The sequence below is a fragment of the Psittacula echo genome, assembly GCF_963264785.1.
Source record: "Psittacula echo genome assembly, chromosome: 15".
NCBI lineage: Eukaryota > Metazoa > Chordata > Aves > Psittaciformes > Psittacidae > Psittacula > Psittacula echo.
The window spans coordinates 7,687,353-7,710,330 of record NC_137751.1 but is presented as its reverse complement, the minus strand read 5'-3'; the positions used below and the strand labels follow the sequence as shown (position 1 = coordinate 7,710,330).

The following is a 22,978-nucleotide window of genomic DNA, read 5'->3' as shown; positions in this document are numbered from 1 at the left end:
CTCTACATTAGAAAGGCATTTAGGGGCAGATAGTCAGTGAGCTGCCTCTCGCCCTGTAATTTTGTGGGTGGGTTGCAGGACTCTGTGCTCAGATATTACTGCACTACTTTAGTGCTGGAGCAGGTTCTGCTGAAGAGGGCAGGAGGGGAAACTGCTTATTTCTTATAGCCGTATAAATCAGATGATGCCTTCAAATTGTTGCAATGCGGCTTCGAAGGGATTTTTGTCTTTCTGTGGTCTATGGATGCAGAGTCCATATTTCTATGTTAAGAAATCAGGAATCAAGTAATTGAATCTGTCTCCCCTTTCCTGTAAAATCCAGTAATTGAATCAGAGATCATGCAATTTAAAAAAAAAAAGGAAGAGAAAAAGAGTTCATTTTGGGTTCCCTTTATTGGCCTCTTAAATCCTGAGCTTTGTAGGCTTCTGGGAGTGTTTTATTGAGCTCTTTTCACAGCTGTGAGTAGGATGGATTTAACTGCCCATTACCCTGGGACCCAGGAGCTGGGCTCTCGGGAGGCAACAGAGTCTGTGGGGAGTGGGAAGAGGACAGTTTTAGCCTGAGTGACCCCAATGCTGAGGCTGGGGGTGCCTTACCCCTGCAAGGGGCATGCCTATCCCAGCTGAGGTGTAACCTGTGTAAGACCCTGAGAAGGAAAAATTGCTGGGTTTTTGGCATCTGGGTGGCCTGGTATTGTGCCTGACAGCAGGAGATGGTCCCTGGAGTTCAGCTGCCAATGGCTGTGACTGGTCACCCAGAAAGCTGCTGAGGATGCAGTTCGACAAGCTTCATTGGGATGCAAATGGATGTAAATTCATGTAAACATATGTCTTGATGCAGGTAGCAGCTCGTGCCCAATTTATGCAAATGTCCTAATCCAATAATGCTAATGTCATGATTATCCAGCAACACGATGCACATTAATATGGTTCCCTGGCTCTTACACCCATCACTGTCAATATGATTGCTCTGAGGCACAGACTTGTAGTGTCCCTGGCAAGTGGAGCAGGTCCCAGGGAGGGAAGGGGACACCCAGGTCAGGGTGGGAGTGGGAAGGACCATTCATCTCTCTGGTGAGGCCCAGAGGTGCCGCGTGTCCTGGGGTGTCCCCTCCACGTGCCTGCCCAAGGTCCCACCTGGCTGCTGTGCTCTCCTTGGGAAGCCCTTCCTCCCAGAAGGAGACTCAGAGCAGATTTCACAGTCCACAAAAGCCTGCAGAGTAGCTAAACTAGCATTTCTTAATATCCATCGCTGTGATCAGATGAACAAGACTAGCAGGGCCATCTAGTGACTCCTCTGGCTGCTTAATGACCTGGGAGGTGCCCCCCCTTAGATGGGTATAGTTTTAATGTTTGTATGGTGAACCATGCTCCTGTACCTGTCCACCTCTCCCTCCATCTCCTTTTTTCTTTTTGGCTGGTGTCTATCCCTTGCTCTGCAGCTCCGTTTTCCCTGGTTCACTCAGAGCTGGAAAATGCTCAGGCTTCCCCACAGCAGAATGGAAATTTGTCCTGCGTCACCTTGGGTTGGGTGACATAAGGTCAGACAGCTAAATAGCCTGTCGATGCGAGAGGAGAGGGATCTTGCAGGTTGGCTTTGCCTTCCTCAGCACCAACGGGAAAGCTGCTCTCTGGGCAGGAGTCTGCTTGTCTCGGCTGTGGCCTTGATTTCTTTGCTGCTAACCCGCAGGTGCTGGTGTAGCCGCTTGCCGGGGCACTGCGGGGCTTCCTCGTCACCGGCTGCTCCTGCAGCTTCGTGCCGGCTGGCAGCCGTGGATTACTCTGTGCTGCCTGCCCCTGGGAAGGGCTCAGCCCAGGCTTGAAGCGCAAAATTGAACAGGCCTGCCCAGTTCAGGTAAGCTGGGGCTGTTTTCCCCCTCCAGCAACTTGACCCCATAGTAGATACGGATTTGTCCTTCTCCTTTGCATGACTCCAGGGCTTTTCATTTTGCTCTTTCATTTGTGTTGCTTTTTGCAATGCTAGCATGGTACTGGGAGTTGTGGATGGGGCCAGGAAAATGACCTGGCAGCTGATTCCATTGCAGCTCACTGGGGCAGTGGTCCAGGGACGGACAGGACAACTCCCAGCAGCTTGGAGAAGCAGCAGTCAGGACAGAGCTCCACCAGCCATTGCAGGGCTGTGACAGGTACATTTACTGCACTAAGTATCAGCACTGAACGGGGGCTTTGGTTAGATTGCTTTTGACAGGATGTCGTTAGCCTGATGCGTATGTGGGAGAGGAACAGCTATAATGCTCTCTTAATGCAGCCAAATTGCTCTTTAATTCTGCAAAACCAAGATGCTATTTCATGAATCCCCAGAGCTCACTGTGCATCATCTTGATGCTGCCGGTTATCAGTGGCCTTTTCCCTCTGCTTGCATCCAGCTCCACGTTCTTGGAGCATGGGGTGGGAGCAGTCCTCCCCTTGCCCCCATGAAGCTTGGCTACTTGCTGCCCTCACTTGGCTTCATGTGTGTTAACTCTGGAAGCTAGTGGTGACTTCTGAAATGCCTCTTCCCATCAAAATGTGAGCAGAAAGTCTAGCAATTTCCATAGCAACAGGGCTGGGCCCTAAATGCTGATGTTAACTCTGTTTCTGGACATCTGTGGAGTCTGAAGGGCTGAGTGTACAGGAGGCAGCAGTGCAACTCTCCAAGCCGACATTCACTGCTTGTCCCAGCCACTGTAGGGTAAGATACTACTGCAGAATAAACATCAGGCTTTGCCCCAGCTGCCTGGGAAGTCTGGAGAAGTGATGCTGTCATCCTCCTGCAGCTGGGAGACAGTTGGGAAGAGGTAAAAGCAGCGTAAAACTACTAAGACATGTCAGCTGGATAATCCCAGAGGACATTGACTCCAGCTCAGAAAGGCACTGAGAGCAGATAAAATTAGCCTAATAAGAGTTGATGCTACACAGAACTCTCCCCTCCCTTGAATTTATGTTTAGCTTACAGACACATAACAAAAAGAGCCAACATGATGCAAAAAGGTGGATTTGCCTGGCCTTGTGATGGAGGCTAGAGGGAACTCAAGGACCATGAGGGGAATAAGAGCAAAAAGTCAAGAAAGGCTCATTTCTAATATTTACAGCAGCTGGTTATCTACTGTGGTTGATTTGCGGGTGGATAGAGTGTTGGAAATGCTACATCAGGATGCAGGTGCGCAACATTTTTCCTCCCTGAAGATATTTCCCAGGACTCCAAAAACCAGTGCATTAAGATTACAAAACAAAACACCAACTATTTTAGGATTCACATCGAAATGGCAACATATGCTACACATTAAACATCAGCCCCTTCTGAAAGTTTAGCTATTCTGGGCCCATTCTGAATGGCACTGAAGATCCACAGAGAGCAGATGCCTCCCTACCTCCTCCTATCCTCTTGGAAGCTCCCTTGCAGGTCCGTTTGTGGGTAGCAAAGTGCTAGTGAGGAAGATGCCATCCATCCTTGCTACGAGCTGGATGTTTCATAAGGTCTCTGGGAACCTTCAGCAATATTTTGAGGGGAGAGGGCTCTTTCTTGCTGGCGTTTGCCCTTTGCCTGACTTTCTGATAGGGTTTGTTTGTGTCTGCTTTATAATAGAGTGTGGGCTGTATTTTACCACAGTGATTTTGTTCCCAGCTAGTAATTGCTGGTTAAATCTGGTTGAATGATGGTTGTTAGCAAGGCCTGTTGTAGCACAGATAACCTCGGATATTATTCATGCAGAGGAGCACTGGGGACCAGGGTGCACTGGGACATGGGCACTGCTGGGGAGCCTTAATCGGCACAGCCTGGAGTAAGCTTCTTAGGATTATTTAGCCAAGTTTCCTAGTTATCATTATTATTATTGCTTTATTTAGCAAATGAAAAGGGTGTTTAACCAGGTAGGGTTCACAATGCACTTGGTGGGCTCAGCCAAGCCTTCCCAGCAATTGAAGGCAGAGATCTTTCAGGGGAAGCAACCTCATTGGCAATAGCTGTGCATCAGCCAGAAGACAGTGCCTGGAGTAAGCCAAGGAGCAAAGCACATGTTGCTTTCCAATTAACCCCCTTGCCGTGCGCACAGCCACACTGGAGCTAAGCTTATTCGAAGAAGAAATGTTTCATACAACAAGCAGGGTGGACTGAAGACAGTGGAGTTACTGAGTCACCCCAGAGGGAAGGAGGGATGTCTTCCAGCAGCGTTGGCAGAGCTGGGCTTTCAGTGTTGATATTCCCTGTTCCTGCCCCTGCGACCAGATTGAGCTGGTGTTATCTGCTGGCACCCTCTCATGCCTGAGGCTGTGGGTACTTGTGGTTTAACACAGGCTTAAAATGGTTGGGGAAAAGCAAGCTAGGGCTGTACAGGCTTGTGCTGCTTTGTGTCACCTCCCTGGGTGACTGTCAAACCTCCCTGTTCCCAACCTGCAGTGCGAGTCCCCCCAGGTTCGTAACAAGGCTTTAATTTGGCATCATCTATGCACTCTTCAGGCTGATGTCTTTTCCGGCAGCAGAGCAGAGGGTTTCCATGATATTGTTTGGGTTTGAGCTGAGGAAGTTTAAATAAAGAAGCAGTGGGTCAGTCGTTGACTCTGGGAAGTGATGGGATATGCAGTCCTGCTGCTGTGCTTTTCATTTGAAAGGAATTGATTAAACTCGAATTAGCCCCTGTTTTTGTTGATTTTAAACCTGGAGTAACTGACAGCAGAATTTGATGCTTAGTGTTCGAAACAACTGTGGTTGAAGTGTGTCCTGAGGACAGCCTGTATTTTTGGATGCATGTTTAATCTATGTGCTACTGTTTTGTTTGCTGTAGGAATCCTCCTTCTGTTTGCCCGTCTGTGTAGTGCCAGCAGGATGGCTCCTTGGTCACAGAAACTGGGCTGCTGCATGGCTCTGCCCTGGGCATGGGGTGAGTGAGTGGCACAGGGTTTGCTTGGGATATGCTTAAATCTCTGCTTGTTCCCTGGTTCAGAACAACATGGAAATTAAACCTGGATTAGGCTGTCCTAGGACAGGATGCTTTTCTGAGCCTGGGCTGGAGTTGGAGTGATTTTTCCTGCATCCCGTGTTCCAGCTCTCTTTATGGGATGCTTTTGGCACGTCAGCCCATGCCCTCATGTGATGCAAGCAGCCAGATCTCTTTGTTGCACCTCAGAACAAGCCACTGAAGTGCATTGTCATGGGTGCTGAGCTCAGGATCTTGCCCCAGCTTGCACACCACTGGGAGGAAACGTGGCAGTTGACAGGGACAATGTGTTTTTCTCCATCATCCTATTCCTGCTGTGATATTGACTCTGTGATGGCCACTGTCGCCTTCTCTAAAGGATGTCCTCCCTTCATGCAAGGATGGGGTATCCCTCTGCAGAAAGGCTTGGCTCCCTGCCAGCCCGGGCTATCACTTCCAGTGCTGGAATCAGCAATGTAACATAAACTGTCTCCCCCTGCTCTTGTGGGGCTGCAAGGATGACATCTTTCCCCTTTTTAGGAAAATGAAGGTCGTGTATGTAGGCAATGACAATAGCTCTGAATCACCCCAGCAGAGCGAGGGATCAAATCAAGTCACATTCCAGGGCATTAGACAGACGGTGGGAATTAAAAGCTTTACCTGGAAACTGGCTTTGTATCTCCAAGCCCTACTTTTGTCTCCCAGCCCAACTCTCTATTTTTGTCCCTTTTACCTGCCATGTTGTCATGTGTCATGCCAGTCCTAGGTGCCTGGGTGTGCCATATTTGGGGAGTCCTCGGTAAATATTAGGCTGTGCAGCCTAGGAGGAAATATTCAGGCAGTATGAGAAGGTAGAAAAAGTGTGGTTTATCAAAAAGCAAGCTGCTTTGGGACTCATTAAAAGCTAAAGGAGAGCTCCAGCTGCTTTCAGTAGGCTTGTGATCAGTCAGAGACTGGAAAGTCCCATCTGGACTATTAGCAGCAAGTCTTGGTTTTATTTCTTTTGGTCTATAAGGTCTGGGGATGCAGTCTCCTTTGGGGACCAGTCCTGCCCTGGCAGCAGGGAGGTTTGCCTTCTTCAGCTCTGTCTTTGGTTTTTGCTTGATCTGGTCTTCATGTGCACCTTGCCCCTTGTGTCTTTGGTTGTTCTCTGCATCCCTGGGTGAGGTGAGCATCTCCCATCATTGCTTCTGGGCCTTGGTTATGGACAGTCAGCACTGCAGGGCAGCTTTTGGAGTGCTGTATGACACAGGAGGAGGCAGAGCTCTGGAGGCTCACCTTAATGCCCAGAGCCTTGACTTCCTGACCTGTATAACAATCCTTGTCTATTTGGGTCTCATGTGCTATGGGGAAGCATTTAAAATAATGATGCTTTTGTAATGATGATAATGACATTAGGCTGTCATATATAACTTAATCTTATTTATTTATTTATTTGCCCTTTCTTAGAGTGAATTGCTGCTATTTTCTGGGCATTGGGCCCAATTTTTGTTCATTCTGTCTGTGTCCACACCGCATCCTGGATGCTGCACCCAAAGATGGAGCCTGTGTGGATGATCGCAGTCAGGCTGCTCCAAACCTGGAGGCAGCATTTTGTGCCTCCCATGTTGTTCCCACCCATCGTCTTGCCACCCGCAGGATTTTCAGCCTCAGCCATGTGAATGTGAAGCAGGTGGCATTTCCGTCTGAATTAATATACTCAGAGTCCTTGGATGTGGGAAGGGGGTGAAACTGGATTTGTTGTTGGACCTTGCTGCAGGAGAGCAGTTTGTCTCCTGGCAGGGCAGCACACATCACCTCTGCACAAGAGGTGGGAGCTGCCTGGAGGTGAATATATGGCAGAGAGAGGAAGGAGCAGCTGAGAGGTCACCAGTTCTCGCAGATCATTAGAGCATCTGTGTGCATCATGTCTAGGTACAGAGCGATGACAAGTTTGGATGCTTCAGGAGAGAAATGTTTGCTTCCTGGCGAGAAGTAAATTAGGGTGGTTTGCCTAGTGTCAGTATGTTATGAGTCAGGGACGTTCATTAACATTTACCAAAATCTGAGTGAAAACTGAGTTCTTAATTTGACAAAAAGGTTGGGTGTGATTTTGCTGGGTTTGGGGGGAAATTCTCCAAAGAACAGAGCTTTATTTTTAATAGACATCTGCATGCCTGCCTGCAGGAGACTGCAGTTCTGTGCGCACTGATATATGGGATCTGTTGTGTTGTCAGGGTACCTGGTGGTACGGGCTGTCATCAGCGTTACATGGTGGTGGGTGTCCCAGCTGCGTGTCTCAGCTTCATGCCAGACCCACCACACCTGAGTCAGCAGAAAGTCTGTAGTGGGAGAGTTGTCCCTACAAAATACTTCAGATACGTTTTCCTGGGCAAGGTGAATTTCCATGCAGCATTTTGCTCAGTGTTCTCACAGCATTTCTCTTCTGGCACTCCTTGCTTAAAAGTCTACCTCCAGTAGCCTGTGGAACCGGAGATTTATTGATGTGAACCCAGGAGGAGATTAGGTAAAAACACCAGTTTGTGACCAACTCCCTGAGCAAGCCACAACTCAGCATTTTCCCAGGAGCCTGTGGCAGGCTGCAGGGAGCCTGTGCCCTTCCTGGCTGGTGATGGGGCCCTGTCCCTGCCCGGAAAGGTGGCCAGAAAAGTGCTGAGCGTGGCCACACTGGCTGTGAGCCCTGGCCCTACCAATCGCTCGCTCCTCTGCGATGATCTACCTGCTGCATTGCTCTATGCCGGCAGCCACAAGCTGGCTGGGAGAGGCTGTGCCGGCTGTGCTGCGAGCAAGTGCCATGTGTTGCTTCAGTCCCTTGTGCGTTCCCAGCCCCAGAGGCTGTGGGTGGCTCACCCAGCCTGCCTAGCTGGTGCTGAGCACTGGAGGAGGCACTGCTGTGTGGACTGGAGCCTGCTGCAGCAACAGGGCACCAAATCACGGCGACCCCTTTGAGCAGCACTGTGGCTGGAGCCGGGAGTGGGCAGCGTGCCATCCGCGCCCCTGCTCAGTATGCACAGAGCATCTCTCTGGCTCGTCCATGCTGTGAGCTGGGATGCCACCGGGGCTGCCACAGTCTCCACGGGCTGGGACAGCCCGGCTTCCAGCTCCAGGGAATGCAACGCAACAGGACAGCGGCTCCTGACCCTGCGCGGCGACCTTCCCTTCTCCGGAGAGGTCTGATGGGGACTCACCCTGATGAGGCAGGGAGATGGGGTGAAGGGGTGTGGGGAGGTGTGCTTCGACCCAACTTCTGCTTTGCTCCCCTCGGGCACAGCGGGGCTTTGCCGGGGAAGAGGCAGGGGGCTGGCCGCCCTCGCTGGCGGCCGTGCGGACCGGCCACAGCCCTCATTCCTCCGCTGCTGGGTACCGCTTTGTTGCTAGCTGGTGACATCACCCGAGAGCCCACCCCCTGCCTCTTACCCGTCTCTCCGTCTCGCTCATTTATTCACAGGCAGCGCTGGCAGGATCAGGGGCTGTGTGAGAGCCGGAGCTGGCGGCAGCAGCATGCGTGCGGCGTCTGAGGCTCAGGGCGCGAGAACCACGTAAGGTGCCCGCCGGAGCCTCCCCCTTCACCTGCCTCTGCTTCCTTCAGCACAAACTTCACGGCTCCTTCACGCACGGTCCGGGCTTCTCCGGCGAGGCTTGGCAGCGACAGCCGCATGCATGACACTCCGAAAAGGAGAGAAAATGACCATAAGCATCCAGGAGCACATGGCTATTGACGTCTGCCCCGGCCCCATCAAACCCATCAAGCAGATATCCGACTACTTCCCCCGCTTCCCACGCGGGCTCCCCGCTGGTGTTGGCCGCAGCAGCACCCTGCGCTCCGCTGTCAGCCAGCCCTCCGTCAGCCCTGCCGAGGCACCCCGTGAAGAGGATGAGGACGTGGACCAGCTTTTTGGGGCATACGGCACGACACCCACTGAGCAGCCAGCCAAGTGCCAGGCACCTGAGGAGGTGGTGGATCCCGAGGGCTACGAATCCGACGACTGCAGTGAGTTTCTAAGTTTCCACAGCAGTTTGCTGAGTGCTGAGGGGAAGGGTGGGTCTTAGGGACTGGTCCCTCATCTTGCTGCCTGAGCCTTGTGCCCTGCCCGGCTGCTGGCCACGCTGTCTGTCCCTGGGATTACATTGCAGCAGTGACAAGCTCTGCTCTAGCCAGGGAGGCTGTCACGGCACTGCTTCGGTGCTGCCCTGGGTGGAGGGAGGCCCTGGGAGTGTCCCTGCTGCAGCCAGGCTGGCAGCTGAACCCAAACTAGAGAAGTGTCCCAAGAGCCACCAGTTGCTGTGCTTTGCTGTTGTGGTTGATGCACTTCTCTACCTCATCCCTTCTCAGCTCCTTGCCTCCGAAGGCTGCCAGCTGGGTTCAGACCCTTTGGTTAATCTGTCTCGGTGGTGCAGTCTGCTCCAGCCACGCTGCTGATTAGCTGGTGATACACTCCAGCATCACCCGGCTCCAGATCGGAGAGATACATTGGGAATGATATCTGCCCGGGAAATCTCTGCCCTCTCCCTCAGCAAACTCCAGTGTATCATTCTTCACCTTCCAGCTGCAGATAGAGCCCTCCGTGAGACCGGGGGTGGGTGTGTGTGTGTGCTTTTGAACAGAAGGCTTTGGTTCTGGTAGATGCAGGTGTTTGCAGTGAGGTTTAACCCCTCCCCACCCAGAACATCCTTCCCACCCAGCTTGCTGGAGCTTGCAGGCTGCAAAGCAGCTGTGTCAGACTCCGCCAGCCACGGTGGTTGGGTTAGCACTGCTTTCCTTGAGGTGGGTTAAAACTCAAGGTCTCCATTCAGGCCAGCCTTTAGGTGCCAGATCCTGTGAGGGACTGAGCACGAAGTTTGAAGCTGGGGGATGCAGAGGAACGGAGTCACTGCTGATGAGCAGTGCTGCATGCTCGTCCTGGGGGAAGGGGAGGCTGAGCTCCCACAACGCTGAGCTGTTTACAGCCCCACACTGGGCTTTTCCTGTGCAAAATGTCACAGCCCTGCCTCGGCATCACTCCCTCGCTGCCGGGCTGGCCTGAGCTGCTGCCATCAATGCGAGACCCGGGAGTGTGAGAGAGCTCCCTGAGAGCTGTGCTTGCTGCAGGGTGGCACGGCCACTCCATGCTCCCCTCTGCCTGCTCACCACCAGCTCTGGGAGAGGCTGAGGCTCTGGATACAAGCCAGATCAATGCTCCCTCTCTCCCCATCCCAGGGTCATGCTCTCTATGCAGGAGCTGAGAGCCACTGCACTCCCAGGGAGAACATCTCTGCTAAGCCACGTTTGTCCTAGCCAGGCAGTTAACAGTGACTTTAACCAGATTTGGGTTATTTTCTGCTCTTATTATTAGATCGTTTTTGCTCACCCCAGCAACAGAAATGAGAGCAACTGGGCTTCATGGGCAGAGGTGTGTGTGGGAGCCGAAGCACTTGGGCAGTGGGGTGCAACGCTTTCACTGAGCGACTTGTGTGGAAATCGCCCAGGGCACTGCATTCTGGATTTAGCCTGGGCAGCCCTGCTGGAAGCAGCTTGGCTCAGTGCCGGGGCCGGCGGGTGTTCGTCTCGCCCCGGCTGCTGTTAGGAAGAGTGTTTCTTACAGCGTAACAGGTGTCAGGCAAACTGCTGAGGCTGCTTTGCCAGATGTGGTGGGGTTTCAGCGGGTGAAAGCACAGCAGTGCCAGCGTGGGGAGGTGGGACTGCTGGTGTCGCAGCTCTGGGGACAGCACAGGATGGCCTCAGCTGCTCTCAGGGCACTGGCTGGCATAAATGGGCAGGATGAGACTGTCACTCCTCCGTGTTCAGCGGCCAAGTGGCAAAGTCAGGTGAGGGCTCGCTGGCCTCATTTCCCAGGCAGGGAGCTGGAAGGGGATTCATGCAGCCTGGCTTGAGCCATCGGCTATGCTATGGAGTGGCTTTTAGCTCCCCCACATCCCGTGGTGGGTGATTCAGGGCTGCTGCATTAGTCACCTGCACTAAACTCCCCCTGGGGAACCTGTCCCTGCCTGTGCAGCAGACAGGTTGGGATTTAGGTTGTGACAGTTCCCTCAGGTGACACACAGGGATGGTGATGTTGGAGCCTGGGTGCGGCACCCACAAGTCAAGGTCTTGCTGGGCAGCAGAGTCTCACCTTACCTCATTCCCCAGAGATGGTCCCAGCACAGCCCCACAGACGTGCAGGGAGAGGGATTTTCCCGTGTCAGGATCCATTGGAAGAAGTAGGGGATGGCTCCTTCCCATTTGTGCCACCTGCCTGCAGGTTTCTCTCCTCCAACATCATTGTGATGGTGCTGGCTGGCTGGGAGGGAGGACTAGAGCTGCCCCTACCTGGAGAAATGCAGCATTTGTCTGGGTTTCCCCTACGCTCGTTCCAGTTTGATGGTTCTGGGTTTCCAGCAGCACCAGCCTGATGGGTGATGGGACTGTGTTGCTCAGTCACTGCAGCACTGCCAGGGCGGGATGGGAGCTGCCAGCCTCCCTGCCTGGGCTGCAGGGAACTGTGCAGGGTATTTAGGCACCGGTCACTGGGACACTTTTGCAGAGGCTCAGGTTGATGGCTCTGAGACACATGGGGCTAAGGCCAGTGTTTCAGGTCACCACAATTGCAGCCCTGTGGAGCCGGGGAACTCAGCGCTCAGGGGAGCTGTAGAAGTGCCAAGGAAAACAAGCATGGTCCCTGTGGGGCAGCCATAACCAGCCTGTTGAATGCAGTGAGTGGCAGGGAGCAGGCAGGGCCAGGGAGCTAACAGAGCAGATAATGAGCAGAGATGTCGGAGCTAGCTCTGGGAGCACTGGGAATTGCATGGAGCCAGCCCTTCCCGTCAGACCTGCCAGCAGCGCTGCTGTGAGGATTTGCAGGGTCATGGTTGGCACACTCTGCCATCCCAAGGCTCTTGGAAGAGGAGCTCATCATTGCTCTATGCCTTCTCTATCTTCTGTCTGCAGGGATGCTCCAGCACTGGAGCCCAAGCTGTGCAGAGCAGGTCTCTTCCCACAGCAGGTTTGTCCCTAATGGAACTGCTGAGGAGGTGGAAAAAGGCAGGAGAGGTGGGGAAACGTGTGTGGTGCAAACCCTGCAGAAGGGTGGTTTTGTGCTGTTTGACCAGTGCTAGCATCTGCTGTGAGCAGAGGACCCACAGGGATTTGGGGCTGGGAAGGAGGGGGATTCGCTCCTCCTATCTTGGGACACTCGGCTGTCACCTCATCTCTGGTTCCTCTGGCTGGTGCCTGGTGACAGCAGCAGTGCTGTGTCCCCTGGGGTATGCAGCCACCAGGGATGCTTCCCACTCAGCCAGGCGGCACGCTGCCGGGGGAACTTGGTTAGCAAGGAAAATAAGCAAATGCCAGCTAGGTGGCAATGTGCCACCTGCGAGGAGCTGGGTCTTGTCTCCCATCTCCCCTGATTCCAATCAAATCACTGCCCTCCAGTGCCTGTGCTTTCCCCTCCACAGCACAAAGGTGAATTTGTACCTGATGGATTTTTGAGGGTCTCAGAAATCTCTGCACAAGCAGCACAAAGGTAGAAACGTGGACGCTGAGGGAGCACTGCTGTGGCTTCTCTTTGCCAGAGAACAGCACTGGAGGCAGCTGCCACCCTTCTGTAATGGGCAGGCAAGTTTCTCGCCCTTGAAGAAATGCTTCGTTTCCCTGAGCTGCTGTTTGGCTTTGGAGCAAGGCCGTGGACAATGCTGGGCAATTTCCTCCCTCCTCTGTGTATGTTTGGCTCTGGTTTTTCAGATGGGGACACAGCCTGAGAACGTGGGGATGCAGCGGGAGCTGGTGTTTCTGGAAGAGTTACCCCATACTGTTCCTGCCAGTGCGCTGGGGCTATTCATATGTGTACAAACCCAGCCAGTTCTATAGCATGTCCAGCTTCATTCATGGGAGGAGCAGGCGTGTGATCTCCTGGGCTGCAGCAGCATAAAAACAACTTCTCCAAACTACAGCTGAGAGGCCTGTCCTGGTGCACGGCTGCTCGTGACGCCTGCTGCAAGCAACAACACAGAAGTTATTTAGGAAGACTCTCATTCTGAGCAAAGAAGATAATTAGGCAGGCAAAGCTGTCATGCAGATATTAATTACTGGCTGTTTAAAGACATAAAGAAGAATGAAAGTCTTAAGGGGTGCAAGGTTTGCAAGTCACCTGGCAATGCTTTTGGTCAGACAGGAGGAGGCAAGAAGAGATGACGAGGGGAAATGTGCATTGAAATGATGAGGATATTTACTTCTGAAGCACAGCTCTTTAGCATATGCTGCCACTGCTATTTATAACCTTTGAATCGTCTTTTCAATCCAGATAAGGCCAAAAGAAGTCTTTTTTTTTTACACAGGAAACAAAACAAACCACTGCTGATTTCGGCAGAGCGTGGAGCATGGGTTTGCCAACCCTATCACAACCCAAGCTGCTGACGCCAAAGAAACATGTGTTGGTACTGGGCAGTGTCAGACGCAAGAGTGAAGGGCATCAGGGGGCTTGTAGCCCTTCCAAGGGTGACATGGGGTGTTAATTAACCAAGGTGGCTTTGGATTAGCTCTTGTCTGGTTTCCAGGAGGATACCTCGGTATCAGGAAGGTGCTGGCATTTGGTGAGGTCTCACCTTTTCCTGCTGGCTGCCCCATCGGCGGTCTAGGTGAAGGTTGCACATCAAGTGCTCTTGGTCCTCCAGGAACCCTTCAGCCCCTGGAGATGCTCATTCTCAGGAGGTGTCCATGGACAGAGACACCCTAAAGTGCTAGAAATAAATGTAGGGCACCCACATGAGGATGGGCACGGTCTGTCTGGGCATCCCCTCTCCAGCAGTGATGAGAGAGCATGTGGGCCGTGGCCTCCAGCATCTCTGTTAATGAAGGAGCTGTGCAGCTGCTGGTTAATGAGGGGCCTCCCTTCTCCCTGACTTCCTCCCTCCCCAGCAGCCTGGTAAGCCCTTCCCCTTCTCCTGCTCCCAGTGTCCAGGAGGGAAGCTTTCTGTCCCAGGGTGGCTCTGCCATTCTCATCCCTTCACTGACACCCCTTGCTCCAACGCGCTTGAGCCCAGGGGGTTCCCAGATCTTTTATCTTTGTATTTAACACTGAAGGCAATGTGGGGGGGTTGTTAATTGCAACACTGTCTTTCATTAAAGGAAGAGAGAGGGAGAAATTTGAAGGCCATCTCTAAATTGAAATTGCCGAAAGTCTAATTGCTGCTGACATCAGGGACCATTTAGTGCTGTAAAACATAATTACGTCTCTGAACTGTTCTGAACAGATAAGTGTTCCTCTGAACACTCCTTCTGGAGAAGACAGAAGAGCTGATGAGCATCCATCAACCAGCATCACAAAGAAGCAGCTCCATGCTCCAGAGCTTGCCAGGGGCTGGCGCTGTGTCTCCAAAATGAGGCAGTATTAATTGCCATAGATGTTAAGTGAAAAACCCACGATGAGGCAGGGAGCAGTTGCAAGAAAGGAAAGTTGTGTTTGTTCCTCACTCCTCGTCCTGTTGAATTCAACCACATCTGTGGAACTCCTGAGGAAGGAAGCATTCCTTCCTGTGTGCTGGATCTGGTCCCTGTGTTGGCCCAGAGAATTGGTCCTCGGGCCGCCCCATGTGTGCCACTGAACATGGTTGAGGCACTGGTGCACATCCAGGGAGGCAGGAGCACACACAGCTGCCTGCCAAACTGATCTTCCACAGCCCTGCTTGGAAACGGCAAGAAATAATTTCTGTTCTTCCTGAGGAGTCATTTACCAACGTTTTACATGGGGCTGTAAGTGCACAGAATTACTTGCTGCCTTTCAGGACCTTTAAAATTATCTCCATTGCAGAGGAAAATTAAAGCAATGGAAGAATAGGGACCTATCTTTTGTAGTGCATTAAAAAATACTCAGTCTGAAGGTTACTGAACCTGTGCTTTCTGTAAGGAAGAGCTAATCCAGACAATCCCCAGCAGTCTTTTTACTGCTCCACTCTGATCTCCCTGGCACAAAATCCATGAGCAGGTTATCTTGGGAGCAGCAATGCTGATAAGCAAGAGGACTTAAGGCCCTTGGACTTCCTTTTAATTAGTTCTATAGTGGGTTTTTTTTATGCAAACCTCGATTTCTTCTAGTGTAGAGCCTTGCTGGGCTTTCTAATGGCAGTAGTGCTGTGAAAGCTTCCTTGACTTTGGAAGGTAAGGAGCCCATTTACTTCCTTCCTCTGTGGGCTTTGCTGAAACTTGTGGGTCTGTTCTGCATGCATCAGCGCCTCTTCTACGTCTTGGGCATTTCTTGGGCTGAGAAACTTTTCTCCTTGGAGTGTCCCTGATCACCAGGGGGTAGATCTGCTGTGCTGTGCAGCCCAGGCGAGTGTATGTAGCCCAAAAGACAGGGGCTGGATAAGGGAGCAGAGAAGAGTTATCGCTGTGCTTTGCCTTTCATCCCGCAGGTATAAATAGAAGCTACTTCAGCCTCCCCGTCACCCTGGGCCCTGATGGGAAATGTCAGCAATAAACAATTTCTGCCGACTCCAGTGCCACGGGCGCAGCAGCACTGTGCTGGGACGCGGCGCTGCCCGCGGGCTCCAGGCGCTCGCTGTATCCCATGGCTAAGCCCGGAGATGCATCTCTCCATTATGCTTCCGTCTGATAATTTTGTGGCCCACTGAATTAATCAGAATGCCCAAAGGTCAGTGGGAGAAGAGGCCGCATTCCTGTGCAAGTCAGATTTATTTTCCTTTTTAGAACCTGTGTTAAATGCCAGACCCTGGCCGGCACCTTCCCATCAATCTCTCCCAATTCATGGAGAAGAAAGAAGGTCAGAACCTGCTAATGAGTTCAGCTCTCCTAATGGTTATTTTATCATTGGAGCAGAATAATTGTAATAATAATGATACATCCTGCCTGCTGTCTGAAGAGCGTAAAGCTGCCTTTGTAATGCCTGACAAAAACATTTATTTATACTTTTTTATTTGCAGCCTGTGTGATTAGAGGGCAGTGTTCAGAATAGCCCAGCCGAGTTAAATATGTCTAGTAACAGTGCTTGGAGTCTAATTGCTGCCCTTTGCTTTTTTAGGCACTTACTCCCTTAATTAAAAGCACAATCAAGATGCATCTCAGCTGTGAGGATGGGTGGGAAGGGGAAATCAATCAAAGAAGGGTCATTCAGCCACTTTGCAGAGGGCTCTGCTTGGAGCCTGCTTCAGTCCCAGTCCTGGTGCCTGGAGACAGCAGGTCTGCAGGAGGAATGAGGGTGGTCAGACCCATGCTGGTGTTTGGTGTTGGCTTGCCTGACTGCTCACTTGGTGTGTTCTCCGCTCTGGGGGCACAGGGCTGGCTGTGGTCTCATGAGGGGTTCACACAGAGCTGCTGTGGGATGCAGGGCTCCCACGCCTGGGTTCAGCTGGAGATCTCCTGCCATCTCCTCAGGCTCCAGAGCAATGCTGGGGCCTGGGAGCGGCTGGCTGGGGATGCAGGCAGCTTGAGTGCCAGCCTTGTCTCTGCCTTCGCTGTGCTGGATCCATCACCCAGCAGCGCATCCCTAGGAGTTAACAGAGACTGCAGGGCTGTGCTCTGCTCCTGCAGGAGATGTGTCCTCAGCATCCGCTACCCTGCTGGGTCCTGGCTCTGGCAGCAGTGCTCACCCTTGGCTCTGTAGTAGCACCTTAGCTGCCAACCCCCAAGTTAGCCTGATCCCTTTTGTCATCTGCATACGGCTGCACTTTTAAGCAATTAGCACAACATGTGCTGCTGATGTTTTAACATCCCTCTCCGAAGGCAGATCCTTCCTTGGGAATCAAGAATCACCGTGAATGAAAAAATACCCCTGTATAGAGGAAAACCCTTTCAGGGCTAGAGGAAAACTGGGAACGGAATGCAGCAGGGCTGGGGAAAGGCATGCACCCCTGTCCATGCCCTCCCATCTGCTGGCGGCTCCGAGATGAAAGGGAACTGCTCAAGGGTTGCTCATGGACTGCCAGTGCTGGGCAGCAGGACCTGAGTTCCCATCTGCAAAACACATTGCTGTGCTTTTAGGTGTTGCCTGTCTTGCTGGCACAGGGCTCCCTGCTGCCCTCACCCTGGGCGCAGGTTGTGGCGCTGAGGGGACAGGAGGCTTTGTCATTATTTCCTGGCTGAAGGCTGTTTTCACTCCAAGCTTTTAATTTGCTTTATAAATTGCCCAATCCAGCAGGATATGTCACGGGCCTCCTTCTGTGATAAAAATAAAATAACAGCTTGAACCCGGGAGGGCCGAGTGATGGAGCGGGCAGGAAGCAGCTGATTAAAGGGCAGGTGGAAATGATGAGGCTCCGAAGCTGGAGGCTTCATCTTCTGCTCTCCAGTGAAAACACAGATTTGTGGAGTTTTGCTGACTTGGCTGTCACCCGTGTGCCATGGAGCTTCCCACTACACCCACCCCAGCACAGTGGGCTGTGCCAGCCCCCCAGGTTGGTGCTGTGATGCTGCTGTACGTGGCTGTGAGCTCCCCATCGCCGGGCAGAGGCATCTAGCCACCAGCAGTCTAGGCACTGCTGTGCTTTCTTCCTCCCTGCATGACGTAGAGCAACTTTGGACATTTGGAAATGCCCGTTCAGCCAAAACCAGAGGTGAAGCACAAGGTGTTGCCTCATCCCATATCACTTCATCTTCCCTGAGGCCCTGCAGGTAAACCCCACTGATTTATGACTTACCTAAACCAATAGCTAATGTGCCATGAAATTACTCCAGAACAAGGGGGGGTACAATGTTCTGGCTCTGAAATAGCTCTGAATATTTGCTTTGCTTTGAAGGCAAGATGTTTGCTCCAGAGCAATGATTTTTATTTGCTCACAGGCAAACCTGTAGCTTGCTTGGGTTTGGGCTGGAAGATCGCTGTGAAATTGCAGCAGGAAGGTTTCAGTCCCCTGAATATCTGCCACCTCCCAGGGCGCCTGGTTGCAGAGACTATTGACACTTATTATTTCCTGCCACAAAGTTTGTCAAATTTGCCTCCCAGGCAGCAAACCCTGCTTTGATATTAAACAAAATTGTTCTGGTTTTTATTCTGGATTTTTCCCCCCCGCTCTGAACCTGTGTGTGCTGCACGAAGGTGCAGTTACCTTGGAAACAGTGGTGGGATGGTGCACGGCGGCAGGGCAGCACTCCAGCAGACCCCTTTTGGAAAGGTGGGCATGGAAAAGTGTGGGTTGTCAGGTCCTGAACTGTTGTGGAAGTTCAAGGCTGGTGGCAGGTGAAGCTGTGCTGGGAGACGCTGCTCCTTGTCTGGGCTTTGGTGTGCAAATCAGGTGCAGAAGCCATGGAGAAGGTTAAATCCCAGTTTTGGAAAGCATCTTTTAAGACTTTTCCTCTGCTCTGGATTAGCATGACTTGCTCAGATCATCCAAAGGGAAAGAATTTCTTAAATCAAATACACTTTCACTGCTGAAACTCTTCTGGTTTGTTCTGATCTCCTGCCCCTTCCCCGTGGTCCCATCCCAGGAGCTGCCCCGTCACTGCTATTCCAGGGTTGCATGTGCCATAAGGGATTGCTGCTCTGATTAAAAGCTGCAGGTGTTTTTTATTTTAACCATAAAAGTATTTTCATTCTCACTGGGTTTAATTTACAGATTGCAGCCAAATTGGAGCTGGGAAGGGATCTCATTGGTGGCTCATTTGCTTGAAGGTCTCAGTATACAAATATGCATTCTGGAATGCCCGCAGCGCTGGAGGGGGGAGATGTGCTGACAGTGGGTCTGGGCTGTGTCCCAGCTGTGCCTGAATCCTCCCAGACAAAACCCTTCCAGTTCCTGGGGGACAGAAGCTGCTGGCTGCAGTGGGCCTGCTGATAGATGGGATGACCTGCGTGAAAGCTCACGGAAGCAAAGCCTCTGCACTGGCCACAGTGCCGGGGCGAGCCGCAGTCGTTTATCCCTCTTGTTCCTCTCCAGAGCTGTACCAGCCCCACCAACCTCCCAGCATGAAGCCATGTTTCATAACAGGCTTACAGGAGGATGTTTTATGTTTTATAATGTCTACAGCCATTTCTCTAGCATCTTCGTCCATTCCTTTTGTGTTTAGAGGGAGAAAAGCCAGTGTTTGTTGGGCTGCAGGTTAATAACATCTTTTATCCTTTGCAGCCACTCTGGGGACGCTGGATTTCAGCTTGCTCTATGATCAGGAAAACAACGCTCTCCACTGCACGATCAATAAAGCCAAGGTATGTCTCAGCACAGGGTATGCAAACAGCAAGGACCAAGTATGCCCAGAGCTGGCCACCTTTGTCCTGTGCTATGGGGCCACCAGGGACTGTTGACGTCCCCAGCTACAACTGTCCCTTTGCCAACTCCATTATCATCCCGACGCCCAGTGCTTGTGCCTTCTCCTTCCTCTCCATCCCTGCCTTTCAGAGTGTTTCCAACGGGATGGAGACGGCTGCTCATCCCCGTGGTGAGATGGTTGTAGCTATTAATGCTTTTAGAAAAGCACCCAACCCGATGTTGTTATTTGCTTGACGCTGTGACCGGCTGTCAGTTTATAAATGGCTCTTTTAAATGCTGCTAATCATTGCCACAAAGTGCTCTGCCTCAGTGCCTTTGCCGTCTGTGATTGAAGCAATTAGGGTTTCTTTTGCACATTTTGGAGCAGAAACAGATAACTGAGGTCCCTCTGGGCTCATGAAAGGTGCTTCTGGGTGCTGCTTGGTTCCTCTCAACTTCTCCAGGCAGGAGGACCAGAGCAGCAAGGGCTCCAGTTCAGCATGGCTGGACCGCAGCAGTGATAGGTTGGTGGAAGACCCAAGTCCCTCTACATCTTGGGATAAGGTAGAGGGTTTTTGCAGAAGACAGGAGAAACTGCAGGGTGTCAGGCTGTAAGCTGAGCCCCTGGAGGCTGAGACCATGTTGTTTGCCTTCATAGGATGCTCCTCTCCTTCCAGCTGCAACTGGCTTATTTGCAGCCCTCACACCAGAGCCCGCTGTGCTGAGCGCTAAGCTGGGTGCTGAGGATGCACATTCACACCCCGTGGTTCTTCCCATCTGGAATAAGACCTCAAGCACAAAAGCTTGGCTTTGGGGATGAGGTTGGAGGCATCTGCCCAGGCAGGCCTGGAGCTGCTCAGGGCTGGGGCGGTAAGCACTGCACCCACAGCTCCCTGTGCAGGGCAGAGGCAGTTTTGCTTCCTCCCCTGCCTGTGGCTTATGAATTCACCAGCAGCCACTGGGTACGGCTTCCCTTGGCGCACTCAGGAGCGGTGCCAAGGAGGAGATTTCTAATTGGGTTTGCAGTGGGTGGAAGATGGAGAGGAAGGAGACCTGCGAGCGGCAAGTGATACATCTAACATCAGCGAGAGCACAGGCAGGGCTGGCAGAGCAGAATAGCAATTGCTGACCCTATCCCACGGGACTGGGAGCACCACATGGCACCGGCATCACCTCTACTCATAGGGTGGGCAGACCCCCCCTCGCTGCCCTGACATTCAAGCGTTCGAGTCCTGTTCATTTCCATTCTGCTCTCATTCTCCCATTTTTCTCTTTTATTTACATTGCCATCTGCTCGCTCTCATTTCATCTCTTGCCTGGGGAAAGCTGCCAAAACTTGACTACAGAAAGGTAAGGGCCAGGACCCTGGCTGCCGTCGGTGTAGCTGTTAGAAGTAGTGGTGTAGAGAAGGTGACGTGGTGACCAGGGACGCCAGGGGCCATGTGCGCAAGCCACAGCACAGTGCCGGGATGTGTGCTGCCCTTGGACCTGGTCTGGGGCTGGTCTGGCTGGGGTTTTGTGTGCACGTCTCAGGCCCTCAGGATGTGTCCCAATTCCAGCGGCTCCTGAAGCTTCAGTCACTGCCAGCAGCCATTAAAACCTGGACTACTTCAGCCATGGGAGAAATGTTTTTCTTTCTCGCTTTGATAACCCCCCCAAGACAACCCTTTTCCTCCCTTTAGGTCATTTTACTTCTACTTTTTTTCACCTCCAGCACTTTGTATATGTTGATGCCCCTCCTGAGTCCTGTTACCAGCTCCTGAGGAGTGGGAAGGGGTTAGCAGGCTCTTGGAGGCACCAGCGGCAGGTTAAATCTAATCTGTTGTGCTCCACCACCAGATCTCTGCTCTGCAGCCATCAGCTGCTGTAGTGTATTGTGCAGGAGGTAGGGATGGCCACTCAGCCTGACCAGGGTTTTGCCCTGGTGCCCAGTGCTTGGGAACATCTGAGCTATTTCTTGTTCCCAGACCCTCAGGTTTGGATGGAGCTGGAATAGGGAATGAAAGGAGGTTTGCTTCACTGCAGGAAGTACGGGTGTGGAAGCTGTCAGCCTTGGGGCTATCCCAGGCTGTGTGGTTACACCAGGATTAAGGTGCTTGGTGCCTCAGTTTCCCTAATAGCACATAGAGGTGACCTGCCATCAGGCACTTTGAACTTCCGATCTGGAAGCTTTCGCAGTGCCCGGCATCTCTGCAGGCTCTAGCCTGGGAAGTGAGGATCTTGTTTCCTCCTGCAGGTGAACGGATTGAGTGCAGCATTGCAAGGCGAGTCCTGCCTCTGCAGGGTGAGGGATGCTCAAACAGCATCCATCTCCAGCCTTAACCTCTTGGGACAGTCCTACGCTTTGGCATTGCCTTTAGCGGGTACAATCGAGGTATGGTCTCAGCAGGTGGGGCAGATGCTGCACCTCTCCCAGTGCTGCCTGCAGTGGCACCAGGTTGTTACCCTGCCAAGCTGGTGTGATCCCTGGACCACTGCAGCAGCATCAGGGCTCACTGGTGCTGCACCGTGGGGCCAAAGCAGATGCTGTCTTGGGGGTACCACAGCACTGCAGAGGTAAAGACCAAGAACCCCCATCACTTCCCAGGCTGGAGCAGGGCTGTGGTGCTGTTCCCAGCGTTCCTGCTGCCTCTCCCTGGTCAGCAGAAAGCTCAGGACCCATGCAGGCAGGAGCAGGCAGGCTGCCAACAGCCACCTCACACTAATGTCTTTGGGTCTTGGCAGCAGCCCTGCCTGTACCCTGCCTTTCACGCTTCAGGCATGGCTGAATTAAGGCACGTTGTGGCTCAGCTCAGATCGATAGGAGAATAAATCAGGGCAGTGTGGGAGCCTGTTTGTGGATGCGGGAGCAGCCATGTGGCAGGCTGGCAGGAGGGCTCTCCCCTTGCTGCCGTGCAGGAGCACCCTGTGCTCTGTTGATCTGTACTGTCATGTGTGGGAGCTGCAATGGGCATCACCCCCTCCTGTAAAATCTGATAGAAAATGATACCATTAACTTATCACTGTCCTGGCTTTGATGAGGGTCTCATTTTCTGCTCAGCCTTGCAAAGCCTAACATGCTGCATGGAGGGAGATAATAGCCTGCTATAGTGGAGATCTATAGAGGTCTGAGGCAGTGCAGACACTGTGAGGCTGTGCAATCCTGTAGCTCTGTTGATCTCGCTTTTGGGAGGAGGATGCCCTGGGTGAGTCTCAGGTGTCTGTGCAGGCAGCGGTGCAGGCAGCTCCCTGGCCCCAGGCAGGCCACGCAGGGCAGATGCTGCCCCTGTGAACATGTACCTGGGCTGCTCTCCCTGCACTGCTGGCTGCAGCTGCAGCTAGAAAACACCCGGGAGTTTCCATTCTGCTGAGCATTTGGATGCTCATCTCTTCCAACTGAAACCAAGTGCTGGAGGTTTGCACTTACAGATTTACTCATAAATATTTATCACTCCAGGGAAATTCCCGTCTCAAAGCTGTGTGTTTCCTCTGGGCTGTCAGGGTGGAAGCAGAGACTTTGTCCCATTTCAGAATGGGAGGTCTTGGCCTGGGAAGAGGTATCCTGGCTGTTTTCTGGGCGGCAGGGAGCCTGCTCACCCTGCAGGCAGCTCATCATGGGGTGAATGATGGAACGAATCTGTCTCCTGTGATATCTCTATGCCTCTAGCATGGTGTTAATCGGCAGCCCGATTAGCCTGACTTGTAATTAAATCCTATTGATTAGCTAAATGTCACTGGCACAGAGAGCAGCTGGCAGTGGCTGGGATGCAGCAGGGCTCTTGGTCTCCATAGGTTTGCAGCAGAGGTTTTGGGATTGGGTAGAGGAAGGGGTAAAAATGAAACTTGATCTGAGCTCCATCACCCGTGCCATGGTGCAAAGCACCATAAATTGGTCGTGGTAGGAAGACTGGTTGGAG

General features: G+C 52.4%; 2 protein-coding genes across 2 annotated transcripts in view; both read left to right on the top strand.

The window, feature by feature from the left end:
• RPH3AL (rabphilin 3A like (without C2 domains)) overlaps window positions 1-8,431 on the top strand; it is a gene marked incomplete at its 3' end in the record, with an annotated part of 55,689 nt that extends 47,258 nt beyond the window's left edge. Inside the window, exons 10-12 of the mRNA XM_080629891.1 lie at window positions 7,867-8,084; window positions 8,185-8,273; window positions 8,362-8,431. Of these exons, the coding sequence (XP_080486017.1) occupies window positions 7,867-8,084; window positions 8,185-8,273; window positions 8,362-8,431 (377 nt within the window). The remainder of the gene's footprint in view (window positions 1-7,866; window positions 8,085-8,184; window positions 8,274-8,361) is intronic.
• Window positions 8,432-8,573: 142 nt separating this feature from the next.
• Window positions 8,574-22,978, top strand: part of DOC2B (double C2 domain beta) — a gene marked incomplete at both ends in the record, with an annotated part of 31,643 nt that continues 17,238 nt past the window's right edge. Inside the window, 2 exons of the mRNA XM_080629905.1 lie at window positions 8,574-8,904; window positions 18,963-19,042. Coding sequence (XP_080486031.1) covers window positions 8,574-8,904; window positions 18,963-19,042 — 411 coding nt within the window. The remainder of the gene's footprint in view (window positions 8,905-18,962; window positions 19,043-22,978) is intronic.